At 35.5% G+C, this 24,463-nt stretch overlaps 1 protein-coding gene across 1 annotated transcript in view; it reads left to right on the forward strand.

The window, feature by feature from the left end:
* The window catches only part of HEATR5B (HEAT repeat containing 5B), an 89,533-nt gene that overhangs the window by 15,932 nt on the left and 49,138 nt on the right, over window positions 1-24,463 (forward strand). Inside the window, exons 7-20 of the mRNA XM_067703254.1 lie at window positions 451-608; window positions 1,614-1,863; window positions 4,378-4,533; window positions 5,223-5,473; window positions 7,250-7,361; window positions 8,521-8,673; window positions 9,730-9,829; window positions 10,366-10,475; window positions 11,292-11,455; window positions 12,161-12,336; window positions 15,055-15,160; window positions 16,896-17,086; window positions 19,956-20,115; window positions 23,656-23,845. Coding sequence (XP_067559355.1) covers window positions 451-608; window positions 1,614-1,863; window positions 4,378-4,533; window positions 5,223-5,473; window positions 7,250-7,361; window positions 8,521-8,673; window positions 9,730-9,829; window positions 10,366-10,475; window positions 11,292-11,455; window positions 12,161-12,336; window positions 15,055-15,160; window positions 16,896-17,086; window positions 19,956-20,115; window positions 23,656-23,845 — 2,277 coding nt within the window. The remainder of the gene's footprint in view (window positions 1-450; window positions 609-1,613; window positions 1,864-4,377; window positions 4,534-5,222; window positions 5,474-7,249; window positions 7,362-8,520; window positions 8,674-9,729; window positions 9,830-10,365; window positions 10,476-11,291; window positions 11,456-12,160; window positions 12,337-15,054; window positions 15,161-16,895; window positions 17,087-19,955; window positions 20,116-23,655; window positions 23,846-24,463) is intronic.

Below are 24,463 nucleotides of genomic sequence, written 5' to 3' on the forward strand. Positions count from 1 at the left end.
TCCAGTGGTTAGGACTTGGTGCTTTCACCGCCGTGGAACTAAAATCCCACAAGCCATGTGCTGTGGCCAAAAAAAAAAAAAGTATTGTGTCCATCTCAACTGGGAGTGAGGGCTGCAGTCAGTTAGCAGTATCTGCTGTGAATGTGCGTTGTCTTTGTTGTGTTACACATATCAAGGCTAACATAATTGTTAGACTATTTTGACAAAGATATATTGAATTGTTTTAATTTCTAGCTCCTTTTTTTTAGCATTTTTTTGCTTCAAAATTGAATTTAATTTTACAAATATATTGTAAATTTTAAGATCATAAGAAAATAAATGACCCTATCTCCTTTGTAATAGTTTAAGTATCCTTAAAAGCAATTACTTGAATTTTAAAGCTAGATTATTAGAAAATATTATTTAATAGCAAAATATATTTGCTTATAAATATATTTTTCTTCCTGAAAGTAATGCGCCAGAATGTGAAGCGAGCAACATTTGATGAAGTCTTAGAACTCATGGCCACAGGATTTCTACGTGGAGGGTCAGGTTTCTTAAAGAGTGGTGGAGAAATGTTAAAAGTTGGAGGGTCTGTTAATCGTGAAGTGAGAGTTGGAGTTACACAGGTTTGTAATATATATGTATAAAAGAATTCTCTTGGTATCACGTGTGAAATTTCATGGAAGACTCTTACTAAGTAACAGCGCGTACAGAGATTTTTAATACTGTCTAAAATTAAATAATTTTTAAAATGTCTTTCAAAACATTTCTTTTACTAAACGAATGAATTACATTCAAATCTAAATTGCATCTTATATGGAAAGGTAGGTATTTGATGTGTAAAGAAGCCTATGTCTGCTATATCTATCTGTCTGTCTTTAACAAAATTTTTCCAAATTTTACTTCGCAGAAAATCAGAAGTAAAGTAATTGAGTTTTAATTGAAATTGTATTCAAGTAACTTGAGGCATTTAGGTTTTAATGTTTTCCAACAACTCTTGTAGCTAAAAATATTGGTTAGTACTTTGGATTTATCATCATTGATTAATCACCAGTGCAATTATGCAGTTAAACCGGACTTGAAATTATAGTTTCAAAATAATAATTAATACCAAATAAGATGTTATGGTTAATAACCTAATAATAATTAACACCTAATAATAATTAACACCTAATAGGATGAAATGGTTTTTTTGATCTTAGTCAAAATCATCCAATTATACCTTATTCCAGAAACAAGCATAAAATGGAAGTAAACCATTTGTATCTTACAGTCATAAGCAAATGTTTTGTAGCTCTAGCTCAGCGTTTATTTAGCATGTTAGGGTTTTATTACTATAACTTATCACCTTCATCACCAGGGTGAATTCACCTTTCCTTCCCTCCCGCACCATTCTCTCTCTGTGTTCTTCTTGTAGTTATTATCCTGAGAGCTGTTTTTAGTCAAAGATACTTCAACCAGTAATTCCCATGCTAGAAGTACTAAAAAGGTCTCAAGTTTTAAACTTTCTCAATTTTAATCTCAAAGATAATTTATTTTTCATGCTGTCATCAGTTATTCACGTAGTTGCTTTATCTGTAATTTCATTTCATTTATATAAATTTATCTAAAGCATCTTAATCTATTTACAGGCATATGTTGTTTTTGTAACAACATTGGGTGGTCAGTGGTTAGAGCGTAGCTTTGCCACATTCTTGTCTCATGTACTTGATCTGGTTTCCCATCCTCGGGCAACGCAAACACATGTAGAGGCTGTGTACTCCAGACGGTGCGTCTCCTTTATCCTGAGAGCTACTGTGGGCAGTTTGCTAGGTGAAAAAGCCCAGATTGCAGCTGCCAAAGAAATATGCCAAGCGATTGGAAAGCAAATGAAAGCAGTAGGTAAGAATTTTTCTTTTTAATAAATTAATTTATTTATCTACTTTTGGCTGTGTTGGGTCTTCATTGCTGTGCGCAGGCTTTTCTCTAGTTGCGGCAAGCAGGGGCTACTCTTTGTTGCAGTGTGCAGGCTTCTCATTGTGGTGGCTTCTCTTGTTGCGGAGCATGGGCTCTAGGTGTGCGGGCTTCAGTAGTTGCGGCACACGGACTCAGTAGTTGTGGCACCCAGGCTCAGTAGTTGTGGCTCACGGGCTCTAGAGAGCAGGCTCAGTAGTTGTGGCACATGGGCTTAGTTGCTCCACAGCATGTGGAATCTTCCCGGACCAGGGCTAGAACCTGTGTCCCCTGCATTGGCAGGCGGATTCTTAACCACTGCACCACCAGGGAAGTCCCAGTAGGTAAGAATTAATGTCATGATCTGTATTGTTGATTACTTTAGTCATTTAGTTCTTTACTGTTATTCTTAATAAATACTAATAGATCTGATTAGTTCATATACCTTTCTGGACTGTGTTTTAATAGTCATTTTTATTGTGTACTCTTATTTGATATTCAAACAACATATAATTACAGTGAAGTGGAGTTTTTCAGTATTTGGTTAGTGTGTTTGTAAGGTTAGGCTTTCTGTTTTATATCTAGTATCTACCGATTTTATAGCTCTCCCGGTATGCCGCAGCACATTGAGGAATCTTTGAGGAATAATCTATTGTGGTTTTTCTTCTTGGAACCTATTGTTTTCTAAATACATGTTGTTTTCCCCTCCGTTAATAGGCTTAATGTGAAAATTTAGAGAGAAACAGTTACAGGTGGTTTTTCGCCCACTATAGGATATACTGTGAAACCTCAGTAATTCATAATTAAAAGAAATCCTTTTCTAGGAAGTGTCAATTTTATAAACTTTTCTGTTTAACAAGTAGTTATTGAGTATTTGAGATTGCAAAGCAGTAATTCAGGTTTTGAACAGTGAGTAAGATAAAGTTCCTGCCTTCCTGGAGCTTATAATAATACAATTAAGGAACTAACGCAAAGTAAGATATAAATTCTATAAGATAATTTACTTTTATCACTCTTGGGAATATACATTAACTTTAATCAAGAAAATTATATTGGTCTTCCCTGGTGGCGCAGTGGTTGAGAGTCTGCCTGCCGATGCAGGGGACACGGGTTCACGCCCCGGTCTGGGAGGATCCCACATGCCGTGGAGCGGCTGGGCCCGTGAGCCATGGCCGCTGAGCCTGCGCGTCCGGAGCCTGTGCTCCGCAACGGGAGAGGCCACAACAGTGAGAGCCGCGTACTGCAAAACAAAAACAAAAACAAAAAACAACAACAACAAAAAAATTATATTGCTTAACAGGGGTCTTTAGAAATAAGAATTTAATGAATAGAAAATATCCAGCACTTTATATTTAGAGAATGTATATTGAACATCTTATAAAATTAATAAAAATAAATCCACAAATAGTTTATAGTTTCTGTTGTTTATAATAGCTTACTAGGCAAACCATATTTTAAATGCATGGGACTAACTGAAAGTTAGGAATTGTGAATTAAAGGGTGTTTAAATTAATGAGGTATCATTCTTTAGGTATGTTAAAATATAATCTATCCTAGGTTCACAGCTTTATAAATATTTGTATATTTATTCCTTGAAGAAATGTTTGAGTGTCAAAGACTCTGTGCCAAACAGTGGGAGTAAAACAGCGAGCCACACGTAGATAGCACCTGTTCAGGGAGCTTAGAGCTTAGTACCTAAAAGAAAGAGTTCGTGCATTTCCAAGTGCAGAAATGTCTAAGAAGAAAAGAGGCATTTAATTTTAATCCATAGTATATTAATCTATTATATCCTATTATTCTACATTTTATAACCTGGTAATTCATAATGAATGTAAATAAGAAAGTTTTACTGTCATTTAAGGGTTATTAATCTTAAGGTCACAGATTTTTAAGCCATTAAGCCATTCGATTTTTAAAATGGTAAAAGCAGAATTAAACATAGTACTATGTACCTGGAATTTATGGAGCAGAATATATTCTCAATTAGTAATTTGACAAGGAATTTTTATTTGTTTCATGATTAAATATGGTTCAATTCTATTGGAAGCTAAAAGGTGGGGCCAGGGACCAGCAAGTTAATGGAAACTTTGAGGACCATCCCAGTAAGAAATTCTAAAGTCACTTTCCTTATAGATCTTCTTTCTGGTCAGTAATTTGACAGTGATGCTACCAGCACACTACAGCTCTTAAAATAGCAGTGATAATAATAAAGTAACAATAATAGCTGCTAATGTTTACTGAATGTATATTGGGGGTAGGCATTGTGCTAAATTCTTTATATTGGCTTTTTATCATTGTGGTTTTGATTTGTATTTCCCTAATTGTTAGTGATGTTCAGCATACAAACAGAGTTCTTAACAGTCAGGTATCAGCTGGTATAATTTAAAAACATAAATTGCGTAGATCAAAAAATTATATCACAATTTAATTCACCCACATTCGTACATGATTTTGTGTTTCCAGAAGCGGTAGTGAATGACACTAGTGGTGAAAACAAATCTGGAGCAGCAGACATTGCAGCAAGCCAGCATGTGATGGTTTGTGCCCTGCAGGAGCTTGGGAGTCTGGTGCAGAGCCTAAATGCCACCGCATCCCCTCTTATTCAGGAAGCATCTATAGGTATGATATTCACTTATATGCTGGAATATTTTTTTCAATATTTTTAGAAGTCATAGGTGTAATTGATATTTAACTCCTGATTGGTTGCTTATCATGGTAATTAGCAGTTTACATCATTTGTTAAAAGTTGGGTTTTATTTAGGATTCACTGTGATAGTGAATCTTGAATTAAATGTTGAAATAAAGTTTTGGGAGACAAATCAAAAACAGTCATGGTAGTTTTGTTTCTAAACTTTATTGAGTACTTTATGCCAACATTTATATTTTATTGGATGTACTATGTTCTTTGTAGAAAATGTTCCTTAAAGTACTTTCCTGTTTATGAGTTGATATATGTGTTTTTTGGCACAGTTCTAAATGTATCTGTATAAAACCATAACAATTATGATTTTAACTATTGTGTTACACATAGTTCTTTTTTTTTTTTTGCGGTACGCGGGCCTCTCACTGCTGTGGCCTCTCCCGTTGCGGAGCACAGGCTCCGGACGCGCAGGCTCAGTGGCCATGGCTCACGGGCCCAGCCGCTCCACGGCATGTGGGATCTTCCCGGACTGGGGCACGAACCTGCGTCACCTGCATTGGCAGGCAGACTCTCAACCACTGCGCCACCAGGGAAGCCCTACACATAGTTCTTTTAACTCATGAAATTGTGTGACTTCATTAAGAGTAATTTTTTGAGTATTTTTTAGGCCTTTTGGAGACAGTGACTTCAGTGCTTCTTCACCCAAGCATGGCAGCTCGACTTGCTGCTGCGTGGTGTCTGCGCTGTGTGGCTGTGGCACTGCCTTTCCAGCTGGCACCATTTCTAGACAGGTGTGCAGAACGACTCAACAACCTGAAAACTTCACCAGAAGCTGTTAGTGGATACAGTTTTGCAATGGCTGCTTTGTTAGGTGGAGTTCATCAGTGTCCTTTGGGCATTCCTCATGCCAAGGGAAAGGTATGACAAAGATCCTAAGATTGTAAGTGCTGTCACATGGACTTTAGTCTTTATTGGAACACCTTCTGTGATTGATGTTGAACTGGGTGATCAAACAAAAACAGTTTTACTGTGATAATAAATGATACAGTATTCTGCTAATATGGAGTCGACAGACCCTAATTAAAAATTTTTTTTTTTTATGGTGGTACGCGGGCCTCTCCCTGTTGTGGCCTCTCCCACTGCGGAGCACAGGCTCTGGGCGCGCAGGCTCAGCAGCCATGGCTCACGGGCCTAGCCACTCTGCGGCATGTGGGATCTTCCCGGACCGGGGCACGAACCCATGTCCCCTGCATCGGCAGGCGGACTCTCAACCACTGCGCCACCAGGGAAGCCCCCTAATTAAAATTTGATATTTAATCCTGATACAGGAATAATAGTTTTGTCTGGGTATAGTATCATTTTATAATTTATTTTAGAGAGAGGAAAAAAAAAAAGCCCTTATAGTAATTCTTTAGAAATCAGAGCTTTTCTTTGGGGTTTTAGAAATAAAAATTCACATTGCTATATTCAAAACGTCAAGAGAATGTGCTATTGCTATAGTTAGCATTTTGGTAATACTTAATAAAAGTTGAATGGTTTTCATGAATCAATTACTTTTTTTTCCCTTTCTCCTATACCTTATACTACTATCAAGATTTTCTTCTTAGGAATATTGTGTTTGTATAAATATTATTTGCAACTTTATATTGGGGCTAGATCTTTTTTTTTTTTTTTTTCTGTTTTTTTTTTCTTCCTGGGTTACCAGGCCCATGTCCATTCATTTCTGTGAGTTCCATAGCTGCTACTCAAATCTGGGCTTCCATCTCCCTTTGTCATATGCTTGCCTCCTCACTGATTATTCTTCTTGGAATCTTTTTCTCCCATCTCTTCCACCCCACTTTCGTATTTTATGTTTGCTCAGAGACCCTTAGGAACTACTCAGGGATCAGAGAATAAAATATAATCACCTTTGTCTGCTAAACTGGTACCTTCGTAATTTGCCTTTATTCTGCCCTTTCATTCTAGTTTCTCACTGCTCTAGTCAGACTAGTCATCTTGCTTTCCTTCCGTGCTTTTTTCAGCCTCCATGTCTTTGCTCTTGCTAATCTCTTACATTAGAATTTCATCCCTCTTCTTGTTCACCTGCACCAAACATAGCTGCTTTAAGTCTCTTTGCTGACCACTACATCTGTACTATTATCATTTGATTATGTGCTGCTTGTTACTTCCCATTTTTCCTATGTCTTCTGTCTCTAAGACTATAAGCACCATAAGATTAGCTTAATGGCAGATGTATAATAAGAGTTCAACAAATCTTTAAACGTAGGATAACAGTACTACTAATAATAGCATTTATTGAGTGATTACATGGACCAGCGCTGTTCTGAGTACTTTGCTGTATTAATTTATTAATCCTCATAAGAGTGAGGTTGGCACTCCTGTTATTCCTATTTTAGCAGTGAGGGAACTGAGGCAGAGAGATTGAGTTATCCTAAGTCAGAAAGCTAGGAGATGACAAAGCTGGGATATGAACTCCGGCATTCTGGCTCTAGAACTCACTCTTAACCACTGTGTTGTAATGGGTCTTCTCAAAGTCAGCAGAGCAATCAGGATTGATTAGGTATTGATGTTGCCTCTTTAAAAACATGTTAACAGCAACAACAAAAAAGGATAACTTCTTTCTTAATGAAGTATACTAGCTGTGTATTTTCTTACTTGATTTTGTTAAAATCCAATTCTAAACTTTTCTTGCAGATGGTAGTTAGTATTGCTGAAGATCTCTTACGAACTGCTGCCCAAAATAGCAGGCTATCTTTACAGCGCACCCAAGCTGGATGGCTCTTACTTGGAGCACTTATGACTTTAGGTACAATTATATTTGAGTAGGATTTTGTCTTATTCTATAACTGTCAGTAGACTGTAAAGAAATTTTAATTTAGAAGTATTCAACTTCACATTCTAGACTTTGAATGAAGTTAAAAAATGGTAATGATGTTTTTCTCATCATTTGGTATTAGATTTCTCTTTTTGGTAATTTCTGTTTATGTACATTTAGTGAGAAAGGTGTTAGCAAAGTTTCCCCTTTGCCATCAGAATAGCCATGGTCTAAATGATTAGCCTAGTATTAATGTAAAGAGATGAGAGTATGGGGCATATTCCATGCCCAAAGTAAAGACCAGTGACATGATTTTAGTAGCGTGATAAAGTCACATTTAAACGGCATCTCCCATTGGTGTTGCTTTCTTGGGGTTATCTTTATGCACTTCACTTTCCTAAGTGCTATGACAAATCTGAGATGCAGGCAAAGTTTAGCACTGTACATAGAACAGAAATATGTTTTATCATTGTGATAAGGTGTGTCCACTTTTTACTTCACGTGTTTGGCTTCTACTATAAAAAGTATGCGTGTGTGTGCTACAAAGTTACTCACTGCTTGATGCATCTACCTTTTGGAAATTAAACCTTGACCTCATTTTCTAAAGAAAATAAAAAGTGGTAACTTTTTTTTCTAGAAATTTATGTTGTGTGGTATGTTAAATGAATTCCTTAGCAATGGAAATGTAGGTTCCTAGTTCTAAATATACTACTCCATAGAACTAAATTAACCATATAAATTGCCCTTAAAATGGAGTAGTAAATATATGTATGTGTTTGGGAGTGGGTGTACATGTTTATATACATATATAATATTTATAGAAAAGGCATCATAAAATGTGTCCCATATATATTTTATCATTGATAGAATGTAATCCATCATTCTGAATATATTTGGGTAATTTCTTTTAGATGACTTTGTGGATTTGTTTTATGTTGGATGCTAAAAATATTGATAGTTTTTAGGTGAATTTTATTATGCTTTAATATATATTTTACTGAATAAGAAACATTTTGAAAATGTTAATATTAGAGACAAAGATACAGTGAAATGATAGATATTGTTAGAGCTTGTTTGGGGCTCTTTTCTTTGACTTTTGTTTGTAATGCTATATATATGTATGGTTTGGTGTTCTCATTTTCTCTGTCAGGACCATCTGTTGTTCGTTACCATCTGCCCAAGATGTTGTTATTGTGGCGAAATGTTTTCCCTCGTTCATTGAAGGAATTGGAGGCTGAGAAGGCCCGAGGCGATTCTTTTACCTGGCAGGTAACATTGGAAGGTCGTGCTGGAGCTTTATGTGGTAAGAACTGAAAGGACTGCACTTTCAGGATATTATTTTCTTACTAAAATATTTGTGAAGTGAAGGAAAATGATTACTTCAATTTTTTACTTTAATATATAATGATGAATCTGTACACTTTTGGATTTAGAAAGAAACTTTATAAGTAATCTATACCAGTTTACTAATTTTGTAATAAAAATGAAGCTGAGACTCTGAAAAGGAGGTTAGAGTTCATGATCAATTAGGAGCTGGAACAACCCAGGTGTCTTAATTCCCAGTTATTGCATTCTTCCACCTGAAGAAGCACTGGGTCACCAAGTAAAAAAGCCCAGTGCCTATTTAAAGGAAAAAGAAACAGGATTACCAAGGTTACTGAGTTTACAGTTAGTTTTTTCTTAATGGACAGATAGCTGTTTTCTCCCATCAAATCTGCAAAAGTTGATACGTCTTTTAGATACCAGCATTTTAAAAAGTATGAAAGTTGTTTTTGTTTGGGAGTCAGCAACTTACAGGAAAGGCTCAAGTTTTGTTTCATTTGAAAACTAGAATTACACAGAGTGACCCTGTCCTTTTTTGCTTTATCTGAGGGTGAAAAGTGCTTCTTTTTTCAAACTGTGGGAGACAGATGTACACTTAACCATAAGCGCCACAGGGCAAGGTGTTAGTTTTGTTCCCACACATCTAAGAGCTGGTTTAGTCTTAGCTCTACTGCTAAAGAGCCAATAAAGCTATGTCCTCTCACTGGGCCATTATGTCCACTGTTGGTTCTGTTCTGAAACAGCTTTTTTGTAGTTATCTGAATTCACGTGGGATCATAGACTTCTGAATTCTCGTTCACAGAAATCTTTCTAACAGACATCTTCCCTCCCTCCATTTTTGCTGTCCACTCTTCTTCTAGCCTTTTCTAATGAGTTTTCTCTAAAGTTGCAATTGGTTCCTCTTTTGGTTTGACCTTGTTTTAGAACTTTATATTTTGTAATAATTAAAAATTTTAGGTACCTTTATATAATTTTATAAATTTGTTCATCCTCACAAAAGCTGTTTCAAATATGTCTTTTTAAATTTTTTTTTTAGCAATGAGGAGTTTTGTTGCACATTGTCCTGAACTCCTAACTGAAGATGTGATTAGAAAATTGATGACCCCTATTGAATGTGCCATGACTATGATGTCACAGTAAGTAGGCAATTAGGACACATTAACATCCAATTTTATATATTTATAAATAGCCATGTTTTGTAATTCCCTATAGTATCATATAGGAAATGTACTAAATTTTATTTGTGTGAAGTGACTTTAAAAATTTCAGTAGCTGTGTGGATTGAAATAAAATTGTATTTTATTTATTTATTTTAATTATTATTTATTTATTTATTTTGGCTGCACTGGGTCTTAGTTAAGGCATGTGGGCTTCTTAATTGCAGCATGCAAGCTCTTAGATGCAGCGTGCATGCGGGATCTAGTTCTCTGACCAGGGATTGAACCCGGGCCCCTGCATTGTGAGCGTGGGGCCTTACCCACTGGACCACCAGGGAAGTCCCTAAAATTGTATTTTATAGTGTTTCTGTTACTAACAGTAAAAGTCACAAAATAAACTAAAAGAAAAATGTAATACTTATCAATGTACTTTGATGGTACATTGATACATGGCTGGAAAAAAATGTAAGTATTATTCTAATAAGCTAATACTAATTATACTTTTGATATTTTAGCATTCCATCTGTAATTAAAGCCCACGGAGCTCATCTGAAAGCTAGTGCTGCAATGGTCCGTTTAAGACTTTATGATATCTTGGCGTTGTTACCTCCAAAAACTTATGAAGGTAAATAAAATTTGTGGATGTCTAATAAAAATTCTTCAGTATACCTTTGCAGTTCTTCACAATATCATAGAGTTCTGACCATGTAAAGGAAGGCAACCATTTTCCTTTTCTTCATACATAGTAGCTAACACTTGTTGAGCACTACTGTGTTCCAGGTCTCGTTCTAAGCCCTTAACAGGTATTAGCATCTTTGACTCTAACCACAACCTTATGAGGCTAAAATATAGCTTTCTTTAAAGATAAAGAATCTCAGGTACTTAGAGGTTGTGTAACTTGCACAAGTCTGGGAGGTAGTTAAGTGGCAGAGCTTGGATTCAAACCCAGTTGGTTCATCTTCAGAGTCTATGCTTTTAATGACTATCCCAACTGTTACAATACAGCCAAGATTTAGGAATCTGGAGGGAGAATAGTAACATACTTTTGCAGAAGTTAAATGTCATATAAAATGTTAATATTCCAGTGCAACCATGCCCAAGAATTTTGATATGCTCTGGTTCAGTGTTTACACATCGTTAAGTAATTAATATAAATAATCATCATATTTAATATATTTAAAATAAAAAATCTTTTCTCTATTTGAGTTTTTGATTACTTTAAATAATTTGGGCTAAAAGGCATAATACAATAACAAAAAAGGAAGTGCCATTATTGTGTATTAAAACCAGTGTTAAAATATTTAATACTGGTTTTTCTTAAAAGGGAACGGGGACTTAATTATTTTACTCCTGTTGAACATATTGCTGCTCTTGGTGGGCAGTGATTATCATTTTCTTAAAAAGTATTCTCTTTAATCTGACCTGAAGTTCTGTTTTTTAGGCTCTTTCAATGCACTTCTTAGAGAACTGGTAGCAGAATTCACTTTGACTGACAACTCAGCCAACACAACTACTTCCCTGCTCAGATCCCTCTGCCACTATGATGATAGTGTTCTTCTTGGTTCCTGGCTTCAAGAAACTGATCATAAATCAATTGAAGACCAGGTAGTAAGCTATAAAGTGAAATGAAATACTAGCTTGATTGAAAAACAATGGTACTATTACACATTGTCATTTAAAAAGAAAATATTGTAGACTAAGGTTTAATTTTCATTTAGCTTTCTTAGACGTTTAAAGATACCTTCCTAGCGGTGGATAAATAGTGAAAAAAGGAAAGCAGCAACAGTTAGAATTTGGCGAACTGTCTTTATTCAATATTCTGTGTATTTAGGTACACTGTGGTTTCATTGGCAAAGGTCAGTTTTGACTAGCTTTTTGGTTGTTGGTGTTTGTTTTGGTTTAGTTTATTTTGTGACAGGTTAGAGAGGAATAGGATTTAGTAGGTTGAAGATTTAGAACCTTTTTTGCCTACTGAATACATTATTTCTTATGTACCTTTTAAAAAGAGTTACTAAAGGCTGCTTTTAAAAAATTTTTTGCGGGTTTAAGTTATTCCTGACATTATTTTGCTTACACATTACTGCAAAAATGTTTTAGAATGAATAAAACTTTTTAAAAAAATTGCATGAACTGTTGTGACTTTTTTTAATGGCCAAATTATATCTCTCTATTTAAAATTTTTCAGATTTAATCATTCTGTTCTTTCATTGTTACTTTTTCTCTCGCCTCCCCTGTTTTGTCACGCCCAGTACTTGGTAAGTGAATTTCCCAAAGTGGATCTTGAATGATTTTTATGTCCTTCTTTTGCAGCTCCAGCCAAACAGTGCATCTGGAAGTGGGGCTCTGGAGCATGATCCATCCTCCATTTATTTACGAATACCTGCGGGAGAAGCTGTGCCTGGGCCTCTTCCCCTTGGAGTTTCAGTCATTGATGCTTCTGTGGCTCTTTTTGGTGTAGTGTTTCCTCATGTTTCTTTTAAACACCGGTTAGTATAAAGTCAATAAGGTGATTTTAGTTAAATATAAATTATTTTCAAGCAGTACATTTTCCCAACCAAGCTAACTCTTCAATAAGAAGAGTTTGAACAATAGTCTCCTAAATGTAATAACATAAGTGGCACATAATAAATTGCATGCAAACTCCACATAATTTGAAACTGTTTTTAAAGTTTGACCCCATGTACTAGCATATGATATCCACTTGTATTGTGAACTCGGTCTTAAACAACAAAATTTTCATTATAGTAGTTTGTTTGCCAGTTTATAAGTAGGTTTGCCTGTATCTTTAATTAGGGACACCAGTTTTCCAAGTCTTGTTACTGAGGAATTAAATGAGTGAGAAGTCTACTCCCTAATATGACATTTGTCAGATGGTTAAAGTCTGGAACTTGGAACACTGAAGTAACTGATTCTTTTTTTAATAGGAACATTTTAATTTGCTATACTTTGTGTCCACAGACACCATACTTAACTTAGTAAGCATTTTATATACTTACAGTGATTTTCCCAGAAGAAGGAGTAAAAATGAATTAATGCAAGACCTTCACAGATAGTTCAGGTTTTACAAACTATGCCTTAAAAACATTGTTGTAGTTGTATAGAAAAGATAGCATATCTTTACATATGTAGGTCAGTTGATTAATTGGTTTTTAATTTGAGGGGAAATTTTTAAATATGAAATTTTACTTTATCCGGATATCTTTAAGAACATTTGGTTGCCACATAAATGTTAAAGATCATTAAAGGTGAAAGGATCTTATAAGGCATCTACTTTAATGTCCTTGTTTTAAATCTAAAGAAATCTAGGTCTAAGAGTTCGTGGTTTGTCAGAAATTATACAGCTAGTTATGAGACCTGTAACTAGAATTCAGGATTATCTTTTTAAAAAAAAAAAAAATTATTTATTTATTTATGGCTGCATTGGGTCTTCATTGCTGTTTGTGGGCTCTCTAGTTGACGTGAGCGGGGGCCACTCTTCGTTGTGGTACGCAGGCTTCTTGTTGCGGAGCACGGGCTCTAGGCACGTGGGCTTCAGTAGTTGTGGCTCACGGGCTCTAGAGCACAGGCTCAGTAGTTGTGGCGCACGGACTTAGTTGCTCCGTGGCATGTGGGATCTTCCCGGACCACGGCTCAAACCCGTGTCTCCTGCATTGGCAGGTAGATTCTTAACCACTGTGCCACCAGGGAAGTCCTCTTAACTTTATTAAATCACTTTTGTGGAACCAGATGAAGTAAAAATATATAAGTTCTATTAAAATATGTAACATAAATATCCAGGGATGTAGGAATCAGTGAATAAATTATGGAAAGTTGATAGGCTGGAATACATTTTACAGAGACAATGTTTTGATATCAGAAAATGCTCATTATATAGTGTTAAATGAAGAAGGTAAAAGGCAAGAAGTGATCCCAGTTTGATATTTTAAAATACGTGAAAATGTTCAATGGTTATTTCTAGGTAGGAACTTTTTGTTAATATTTTTCAAATTAAAAGAAATAAATATAGTAAGGAAAAAAATTTGTTTAAGTCATGTATTTGAGGTCAGTTATAGGCACATGATGTTTGATGGCCATGTTGGAGACCATGTGTGTCTTTTCAGGTGTGTGCTTGAAAGCAGCGTGGACAGTGCCCTGCTTCTTCAGCATAGATGTGGATCTGTGTCAGACAGGTGTACAAGTGTCAGCTTTAGCCCCAAGTACCTCTAACTGGAGTTCCTGCTGGAGGCTAGATGTTTTCTTCCTATGTGATTTTTGAAGAATGCTTTGACCTGAGACCCATGGCCTTTTATAATTGAGCATAAATCCTTCCAGTGAAATTTCCCTAGATTCCTTTGCCCCACCTCTATTCTTTTTAGAAGAATCTGATATGACCTCATTCTCTTTAATCAGAATAGTCTCAAATGGCTGTGATTTGGGGAAGAGGGATAACTGTCTCATTTTAAAAATTTGAAACAAGAAAACCAATTCACCTCTGATTTTTCACATTTAACAAAATTGACCAAAGCTAAATCTTTTTTTTTTTTTTTTTTTTTTTTGGTGGTACGCGGGCCTCTCACTGTTGTGGCCTCTCCTGTTGTGGAGCACAGGCTCCGGACGCGCAGGCTCAGCGGCCATGGCTCACGGGCCCAGCCGCTCCGCGGCATGTGGGATCTTCCTGGACCGGGGCACGAACCCGTGTCCCCTGCATCGGCAGGTGGACTCTCAACCACTGCGCCACCAGGGAAGCCCTAAAGCTAAATCTTTTTAAAAAAAAATCTCCCAATTAGCTTCTAAAGATAGGACACGAGGTACTATTTTCTTCTATGTGTGAGAGTATTTTTTAAAAAGAAAAAAATTATGCCACATTTTAAGATTTCCAACTTAAAAATCTTCCACAGAGATGCACAATTAATGATTGTTATTCAAGAAACCTTGAGCACCTACTTTATGCCAGGCGCTTTGTTGCACACTAAAGACCACTGAAATTATGACATTATTTTGCTGATTGAAACTTAATATTAGTCCCTTGTGTTGTGCCAGTTAGTAGTTCATGTCCGTATATTAATTCAGAAGTAGGAGATCCAGTTTAGACCAGGGAATGAAGTGAAAAGAGATAGCATGGGGCATTATTTGTTAAACAATCAGCTTATACCCTTCTTCTTATCTCTGTTTTTTGGGCCAGGTTTGAATAAAAAGTATTGCTAATGTGATCTTTATTGTTACAGATTACAGATGTTGGATCACTTTGCCGAATGTGTTAAACAAGCCAAAGGTGTTCGCCAGCAGGCTGTGCAGCTTAATATTTTTACAGCTGTTCTTAGTGCACTAAAGGTATTTACTTTTAAAACAGCAAATATTCTGAACTAAGATTTTATTTTATTTTTTATTTCTATTTTTTTGTGGTACGCGGGCCTCTCACTGTTGTGGCCTCTCCCATTGCGGAGCACAGGCTCTGGACTCGCAGGCTCAGCGGCCATGGCTCACGGGCCCAGCCGCTCCGCGGCATGTGGGATCTTCCCGGACCTGGGCACGAACCCGTGTCCCCTGCGTCGGCGGGCGATCTCTCAACGACTGCGCCACCAGGGGAGCCCCTGAACTAAGATTTTAATTAATACCTTTAATATAGTAATTCAGACATAACTAGACTATTACGTTTATATGTATAGCTCTGGATAACCATGCTTTTATATTATTTCATTTAAATTACTAGAAACTTTATATTAGGCTCATTGTATTTAAATAAGTATTTTATATTTTAGTAATATTAAAATTCATATTTTGATTTGATACCTCAAATTTTACAAGTGCTGGTATATTCAGAATTTTCAAACATGTCTGACTAATGAAATTTGGTATTCTATTGAAGGCTAACTAGATAAAGCTTAAGTTTGATTTGTGGTTTAGATCATAAAGCAGGAGAGGCTGTGTTTGTTATGTAGTTAAAAGAGTGCTGCATTTAGAGATTGTGTTCTGGTTTAGCTACTCAATAGGTTTCTGTCTTGTATAGTTCCTTTAGCCTTTTTTAAACCTCATATTCTACATGTATGAAGTGAAATAACAAATATTTTGCTTATCTCTCAGAGTTCATGTACTGTACTATGGAGCTTATAGCCTCTCATGATGTATTTGAAAAGTCATGTTATTCAGCACTAAGCTTATTATAAGATATCACTGCTTTAAAAGGGCAACAAGTACAAGTGTTTAAATGGGCATGAATTAAATCACATTTTGTAAACTTCAGGGAAAAGGGATGTAGGCATTGGTTATACAAATAAAGGCTTGTACCATTTATATAATCATTAGTATATGCCCTTTTCAGAGACCATCAGCTACCAACATCTGAGTTTTTTAAGAAAGGAGTGGGGTGGTCATGGTTTCCCTCAGTGGTTGGAATGTTGGTTAACAGCTGTAATATTGCTGTACAGTATGTGTTTCTTCATATATGTGCTCACTAATGCCTCTGCTGTAGTTAACATTTTCCCTAGCTACCATGACTTATATTTTTGGTCTCAAGTAAGTAATTTAAGTTCCAGGACAGTAAGTGTAACTAGAAGAGAGATATTAACATTTAGTATGATGAACATTCATACTGATTCAGTTCAACATTCAGTTACTGATTATTCTTACCTCATTTTGTCTTTAGGTATGTATTGGATATACTCTTTATGACATAATTATCATCTCTGGCATTTTTATATAAATGTATCAAAGTTTCATGTTCATGAGGCCTTTTCCTTCCTTAAAGTTATAATGATAAATTTCAGTCAGTTAAATAACAGTTGATTTAATAATACAGTGTCCTTTATGTATAAAAACAACTTTTAAGTATTTGTCTTTGGATAGAGACACTCCCAGGGATTGTTGGTTTTAGGGCTGATTCAACTACAGCTATGTAATATATCATGTTGTGAAATCCTGTTTAGGAAAGTGATTACTGTCAGTCTAACATGTATTAATTCTAGGCATAGTATATGCATGGGAAAGTTGGCTGAAGAAAATAATGTGTGAAGATATATGTATATTTACAAAGATTGCAGTCCTTTTTTTTTTTTTTAAATAACCATAGGGCCTGGCTGAAAACAAAAGTACTTTAGGACCTGAGGAAGTTCGTAAATCTGCTCTGACACTAGTTATGGGGGCCCTTGACAACCCAAACCCCATCTTACGATGTGCAGCAGGGGAAGCTCTTGGAAGAATGGCTCAGGTGGTTGGAGAAGCAACTTTCATTGCTAGAATGGCCCAATATAGCTTTGACAAGTAAGTGGGTCTCTTTATCAACAAGTAATTTTCTCTCATACACAAAGATGTCTTTTAAGTTATCAGTAATTATTAACTGGACTGTATATTTTCCACATGGTAGATACTTTCATTGTGGTGCAGGTTTCTGTTTCAGCTCTTGAATGTTACATAACAGAATCAAGAGGATTGTTAGTGACGGCGTCTCTCAGTTATATGTAGTCCTTTTCTATTATCTCTGCCCTCCCACACCCCCCGCCATTATTCTTTCTGTTAATTTTCACTTTTTGGGATAAGCCATTCTTTTTCTAACTACTACCAAGTTTATCATTTCTTAAATTATCCCTGAAACAGGGGATACATTTAGCATTAGCTTTTAAGAATTTCTTGGCAATATTAATTTAAAAGAGTGATCTCAGAGATCCAAATAAGTATGATTAAGATGATAAATGCAGTTATTAGTGACTGTTGATTGTTAATCAAGTACTTGAAGTAGAGCAGTTGAAAATCAAGAGTGGTCAAGAATTAACACTTGAGTTATGTAAATTACTCATTCTTTTTTTTTTTTTTTGCGGTACGCGGGCCTCTCACTGTTGTGGCCTCTCCTGTTGCGGAGCACAGGCTCCAGACGCGCAGGCCCAGCGGCCATGGCTCACGGGCCCAGCCGCTCCGCGGCATGTGGGATCCCCCCGGACCGGGGCACGAACCCGCGTCCCCTGCATCGGCAGGCGGACTCTCAACCACTGCGCCACCAGGGAAGCCCAAATTAATCATTCTTAAGTATTGTATATTTTGAGGATTAATTATACCAAACTATATCATAATTATTAACAAGAGAGAGGTTGGGAGAAGCAGTGGTTGTGAAGTAGTGGTTCGGAAGAAGTATTTTCTGAACTCTTGCGTATCTGAGGATGGCTGTCCTTGTCTTCACACACAGTGGCAGTTTGGCTGGTTTAGGATGATGCCCCAGTGTATTGTTTGACTCACTAAGGATAATGTGAGCAGGCAGAATGTAGCTAAACCATTCCCAGGCACTTAGTCTTCTGCAGGATGACTTTGCTTATTTTCTAGCAATAGATTAACTTTGCCTTTTCCAAGTGTCTCGCATTAATCCTGAAATCAACTTTTGTTAAAGAATTTTTAAAAGTTAGAACCAGTCTTAGCTACCTGTTTCATGGTTTGTGCTCTGTTAATAGTAGGTAAAATAAGAGTGTATTTCTTTGGAAAACTCCTGACTGGTTAATTTTTCTTCAGTTACAAGTGGTTTTAATTTATAAGTGCTTTAATACCTATAGGAGTATTTATACTTATTCTGGTAAAACACAAGGACATTTCATTCATATTCATACCTGTCTGGTTAATGGTTTGCAAGTGTTCTCAGTGCTTAGTTTCATTAGCTTTTCTAAATAATTTATTATGATCTGAAATTAATTAGTACACAGATTTTGTTATCTGTTTTTTCACATTTTAAGTTATCTGAAATTGGGATTTGTCCTAAAATCTCTAAGAAATGTCATAATTATTTGTCAGCATTTTTTTCTTTTATACTGTTATATAAAATAATGGTACATTAAGAAAAATCTGTGGTATCTTAGATTTGACAAAATCTGGTTCTATTTTGAAAAAGCTTCAATATCCTGCAACTTCATTATGTCAGACTGTTTTTTATCAACATTATCTCTTGCTGATATAGTATCCAACTATGAAAAGCCAAATCACCTATACATACAGATCTGTCAGCTGTTTTTGCATGTTAAAATCGTATGCCATCTTAGCATTAAGACTGGAATCATTCCTATAAACCGTTCTCAGTTAATAGGGAGTAACTCAATTGCTTAAGACCCAGTTCAGAAAAAAATAAAAACCATTACTGGTTAAATTAGTTTCCATTCAAATTGAAAATCACTCTGAGACCCCTGGGAAAGTATATATATGATATATTTTTGTATCTTAGATTACTTACTTTATTGAATAGATGACTGTCACTGAGAAAATTGGCTCAGCTTTTTTTTAGCTCACTGAAATGAACTCTGAAAAGTAACAATCTTTCTAATCTGTATAAGGCTTTTTAGAATTCACAGGTTGCATTCATTCTTCTTTCATTCCTCAAAACAACTGCTATATAGGAGTAATGATAATGTTCATTTTACAGATGGAGAAACTGAGGCATAGAGAGAGAGAGATCACTTATCCAAGGATATAGTATATTAGAAATACTGCTAAGGATGGACTTAGTTCACTTCCTTCATTACTACATTTCTTAATGTCTGTTCCATCGTGACAGCACTTAGAATTTTTCTTTCTTTGCCATAGGCAAACTGACCAGCCAGAGTCTTGGTGATGGTTTTTCATATCTTGGCTTTATTTCATTTTTATGAGCTTGTGACAGAAGTTTGATCATGGATGGCTTATTGAGAGTTATAATACAGTTTTGAAAATGCAGCCAAAGTTGCTTTCTAGCCTCCTTTGTTATTTTAGGAGTTTTGTTCTTAGTGGTATTTTAATGTTTTCTAATAGTAACTGACTATGTTGGTGTGTGATTATGAGTCATAGTCTTTTTGTCTTATTTGTCTTTTATTTAAAACACCAATGGTAAAAAATACATTTCAAATGGCTCTTGTCTTTTCAAGGAATAATTAATCTTAAAAGCTGTGAAGTTGTAGGTCCTCTTTCATATTTCTCTAAAGGTAGGCTTTCTTCATAAAGACTTTATGACTTTAACCAGTTTAAAGTAAATCTCTAACTCTTGTTAGTGAGTAGAGAAAGAAGTAATAAAGATTGTAATCTTTTCTGATTTCCAGAATAAATCCCTTTTATTGTGTGATTCATAAGCTTGTTATTGCCATAGGGAAATAGAAAAAACAATCGCTGAAGCATAACTCTTTTCCAGATTGAAATCAGCTCGAGATGTTGTATCCAGAACTGGCCATTCTTTGGCTCTGGGCTGTTTGCATCGTTATGTTGGTGGTATCGGCTCAGGACAACATCTGAAGACCAGCGTCAGCATTTTATTGGCTCTAGCACAGGATGGGACATCCTCTGAAGTCCAGGTATAATATGGATTTGTTTATTATGAAATTTTTTTGGATAAATTAATTAATTAATTAATTAATTTTGGCTGTGTTGGGTCTTCATTGCTGCACGCGGGCTTTCTCTAGTTGTGGAGAGCAGGGGCTACTCTTCGTTGCAGTGTGTGGGCTTCTCATTGAGGTGGCTTCTCTTGTTGCAGAGCATGGGCTCTGGGTGCGCAGGCTTCAGTAGTTGCGGTGTGCAGGCTTCAGTAGTTGTGGCGCACGGGCTTAGTTGCTCCGCGGCATGTGGATCTTCCCGGACCAGGGCTCAAACCCATGTCCCCTACATTGGCAGGCGGATTCTTAACCACTGCACCACCGAGGAAGCCCTATTATGAAATTTTAAAATATTATTTTGAGGAAAATTATTTGTAAAAATAGTATTGATTCTGATGGGCTGTTAGGAAAAATGTCTTAGGGTCTTTCTCTGTCATTTTGCTTTATGAGTGTATAAAAGGAATTTGTATCTGAACCTAATCCTAAAGTCTTTCTTATTCTGGGAGTTTAACCCATTCACAACATTCCTTGAAACATGATTTCTTTTTATTATTTATCATCCTTTGTACATGTTTCCTCTTCTTTGTATTTCCTTACATTTGTTGGATGATCAAATTTCTTTTAATAGCAGTCTTCTCTCTCTTCTCTAATACCCTAACCCAGGTACAGTGTTGGCTGAATCTTCAGGTGTACTCCTTGAATTTCTTTTTTCTCTCTTCTTGAATATTTTATACAAAAATAGGTATAACTACAATAAGAGGCAAGAACTTCACATGTGTGAAAATATCCTTGATTTGCCATTTCCCAGTGATGCATCTAAAAATATCGAGTATATGAAACCAATAACATTCAACTCGCCAGCTTCATATTGGGACTCAGAAGCTGGAATAGATAAGTTTGATTGCCATTACTGCCTGTCATTAGTTTGTTAATAAATGGGTTCCTTCACCATAAGAAAAGAATGCAAAATCCACCAGAGACTTCTTCGTCTACAGTCTTAGTTTGCCTTTGACTTCTTGGTAAAGGTTTCCAGCTGTGTAAAGCACAAAAGACCCAAAAGGACTAAAATCAAAAATGAAGTAATGTTGCTCCTAAAGAGGTGCTATGCTGTTTTTTGTGTTTTTTTCTTAATGCTGTTTCCATAGTAATCTGGAAGAAAAGAACACAACTGTGAAATTATTTTACCTAAGAAGTTGCTGCTTTCTTCTTTTCTGTCAACGCGTACGTGCTAGTTTTCTTTCCTTTGTCTTCACCTTTTTCTCAGCCCTCTCTTGCTTTAATTTCTTAAAACTACACTCCTGTAAGTGACTGCTTCACATGATTCTTTTTCTATGACATGACATCTTACTGTAACGTGGACCACTTATATTTCCTCAGAGCTTCTGTTTCAGCTCACATCTGCACAAGAATAGTATGGTAGCATTCTTCAGTTTTTTCTAAAGTCTCTTCTGTTATAAGAATCCTAACTCAAAATTTATACTTTCCAGTCAAATTATTGTATACATGTATTTAGTTGTAACTACTAGAGATTTAGTCTTCAATAATGTTTTCTTTTTTGTATCCTCAACTCCTGTCTTCAGATCTTTGTTCTTATTTTATTTTTACTTGATAGGAAAACTTCCTTTAGCAATAATAATCTTAGAAAGGGTCGTTGACTGGTGTGCTTTTTGATTCCTTGCATATCTAAAAAAAAAAGGCTTTATTCTGTCTTCAAATTTGAATGATATTTGGGTTGGGTATACTGTTCCTGGCACACAGTCCTTTTTTTCATTATTCATAAATGTTTCACTATTTTTTGTGTTGCGTGTAAGAGGCTAATAGTAGCTTAATTTTTTGAGTTAAATTTCCATAGATATTAACATCTCAGTTTTTCATCAGCTATCTATAAAAACTTTCAAATATGTTCTTTAAGAAGTAAAAGATAACATATAAGCCAATAATCAAAACAACTGATGTGCAACTACTCTATTTAAAGTTTCTCTGCAGTGTGGCTTTGAATATTCAGATATAAAACTTTAATGATGAATTCATTTTCTTCTTTTACACAATGGATATATTTCACATGCCCAAAAGACATTGGTTTATGTAATAAATTTCTGAATTAATGATGCTTATGGACATCATAACTATCTTTTTCCCCATCTTTTTATTGCTAAGAAACTTATCTGAAATATGTCTGTATGTTTGTAACCTTATATTTTGGTTTCACAGTGTGTAAGAATTTTTCTCTCTATCCTTGCAGCTTAGAAATTTCATCAAGTTCTATATAAGTTTATCTTTTCTTTTTCTCTTTCTGGTACTTATTTATATATTGAGTCTCTTGTCTTTATCCTCATTATTTTAATTTTTTTGTATTTTCACTGTGGGTTACAGGATAATCTTCCATTTGAACTTCAAGATAATGATTTTGGTATTTAACAATAATTCTTTTTTTTTCCAGTTTTCTACTGAACAATTTAATATAAATACTGGGTGTGTGTTTGTTTTTTAAAAACACTTCTAGAATCTCCTTTGTGCTTTAATTATTTGTCTTAAAAATCCTTATGATAGTTTTATTAAAATACTTTCTTTTGTTTCTTCCATTAATTTTTTTCTCCAGGATGTGTATTCTGGTTTTCCTCCCTCAAGCTGTTATATCCCTATTACTTTTGTCAATAGGTGTGGTTTCTACACATAATTGTCCAACTCAGGTTGCTAAATTCCCTAGGATTGGAGTAGATTGATAGGTAATAGAAATTAAGGTATGGATTTTTTTTCTGCCATGGTGGTAAGTTGGGTAGCTTCTCTGTTGAGACCTCTCTGTCCTCAGCCCAGTAGTGCAGCTCTCCTTTGGGGCTGCCAACAGCAAAAATAAAAGGTTCGTTCTTTAACAGGTGGATGTGGGCAGCTTAAAGGACTTTGCGTTTTCTTAAGCCTGTGCTGATTACAGTACATTGCTCTGGGTTAGTTTTGCAAATACTATTAGCCACTAAGATTATTTGTGCTTAGTAAACAAAAATTTGGGCCTGAAATGGTTTGATGCACTTGAGGAACTGTTTTGTGAATGTCATTGCTCGAGAAATAGATCTGAGTGCAGAACATTGTTTTATTTCAGATTGTTTTATTTCAGACTAGTTTCTTAGTAAAACTCCAACAATACAGGCAATAAAGATATATTTGATGTCCACATCAACCACTAAATCAAACACTTATTATATCAGTCATTGTTTTTTGGAAGTATGAAATACATGTACATTATAACAGAAAAATGAGTTCATCAACAAAACTATTTTTCTGACACTCAAAGCCACACTACAGAGAAACTGTAAACATAGCATTTGTACATCAGTGACTTTGGTTATTAGCTACTGGTAGCTTATGTGCTAGCTTTTATTTCTTAAGGAATATATTTCTAGATTATTGATTAAAAACTACGATGTTGACAAAAAAAACTACGATGTTGGTGTTTATGAAAATTTAAGTTAAATATCAATTCAGTATACTCTATTACTTACAATAAAATAAAATCATATTTTATTCCAGACTTGGTCCCTTCATTCACTTGCTCTGATAGTGGATTCCAGTGGCCCAATGTATCGTGGATATGTGGAGCCAACATTATCTCTAGTTCTTACCTTGCTGTTGACAGTTCCACCCTCCCATACAGAAGTTCATCAGTGTTTGGGTAGATGTTTGGGTGCTATAATAACTACTGTTGGCCCTGAACTACAAGGTGAGTAAATTCATCTTAAAGTAAAGGGACTAGATAGATAATTACTGTCTTTCAACTTCCTGAATGTCACCATAACATTGCCTAAAGAAATCTTGTAACAATAATAATAATTACTATGTATTGAATGCTTGCAATTTACTGAACACCTGGAACTCTGCTTTTTACATGTGCTATTTTATTTAATCCCTGCAACAAACCTGTGATGTGAAGGTGATATGAAGTTATGAGCAGAGAAAACATCTAAGTGAAATGTTACCTGGAGCCCCTTGAAGTCAAAGATAAAAGTGGAGTTCCTTTGGCCTGGAGTGCCATACAATTGTCTTCATGGACTTTAGCTTCACTTTTTTTTTTAACTCTATGGATGATAATATTATCTAGTTTTTCTCTGAGGAAGTAAGCTCAGAGAAGATAAGTTACTCAGCTAAGGAGTAGCAGATTTGTGATCCTAAGGCACATATTCTTACCATGCACTTCCACTGAAATAATTCTACTAATGGTTAAATTAAACACTCAGGTAAGAAAATTACTGTGAATTTATGCAAAATATATAAGCCACTTTCAGAGCATTCCTTTTTTTCCCCTACCATTTATTAAATCTTTCAATGGATCAAGCTTTTT

This window comes from Pseudorca crassidens, chromosome 14, assembly GCF_039906515.1.
Source record: "Pseudorca crassidens isolate mPseCra1 chromosome 14, mPseCra1.hap1, whole genome shotgun sequence".
Taxonomy (NCBI): Eukaryota; Metazoa; Chordata; class Mammalia; order Artiodactyla; family Delphinidae; genus Pseudorca; species Pseudorca crassidens.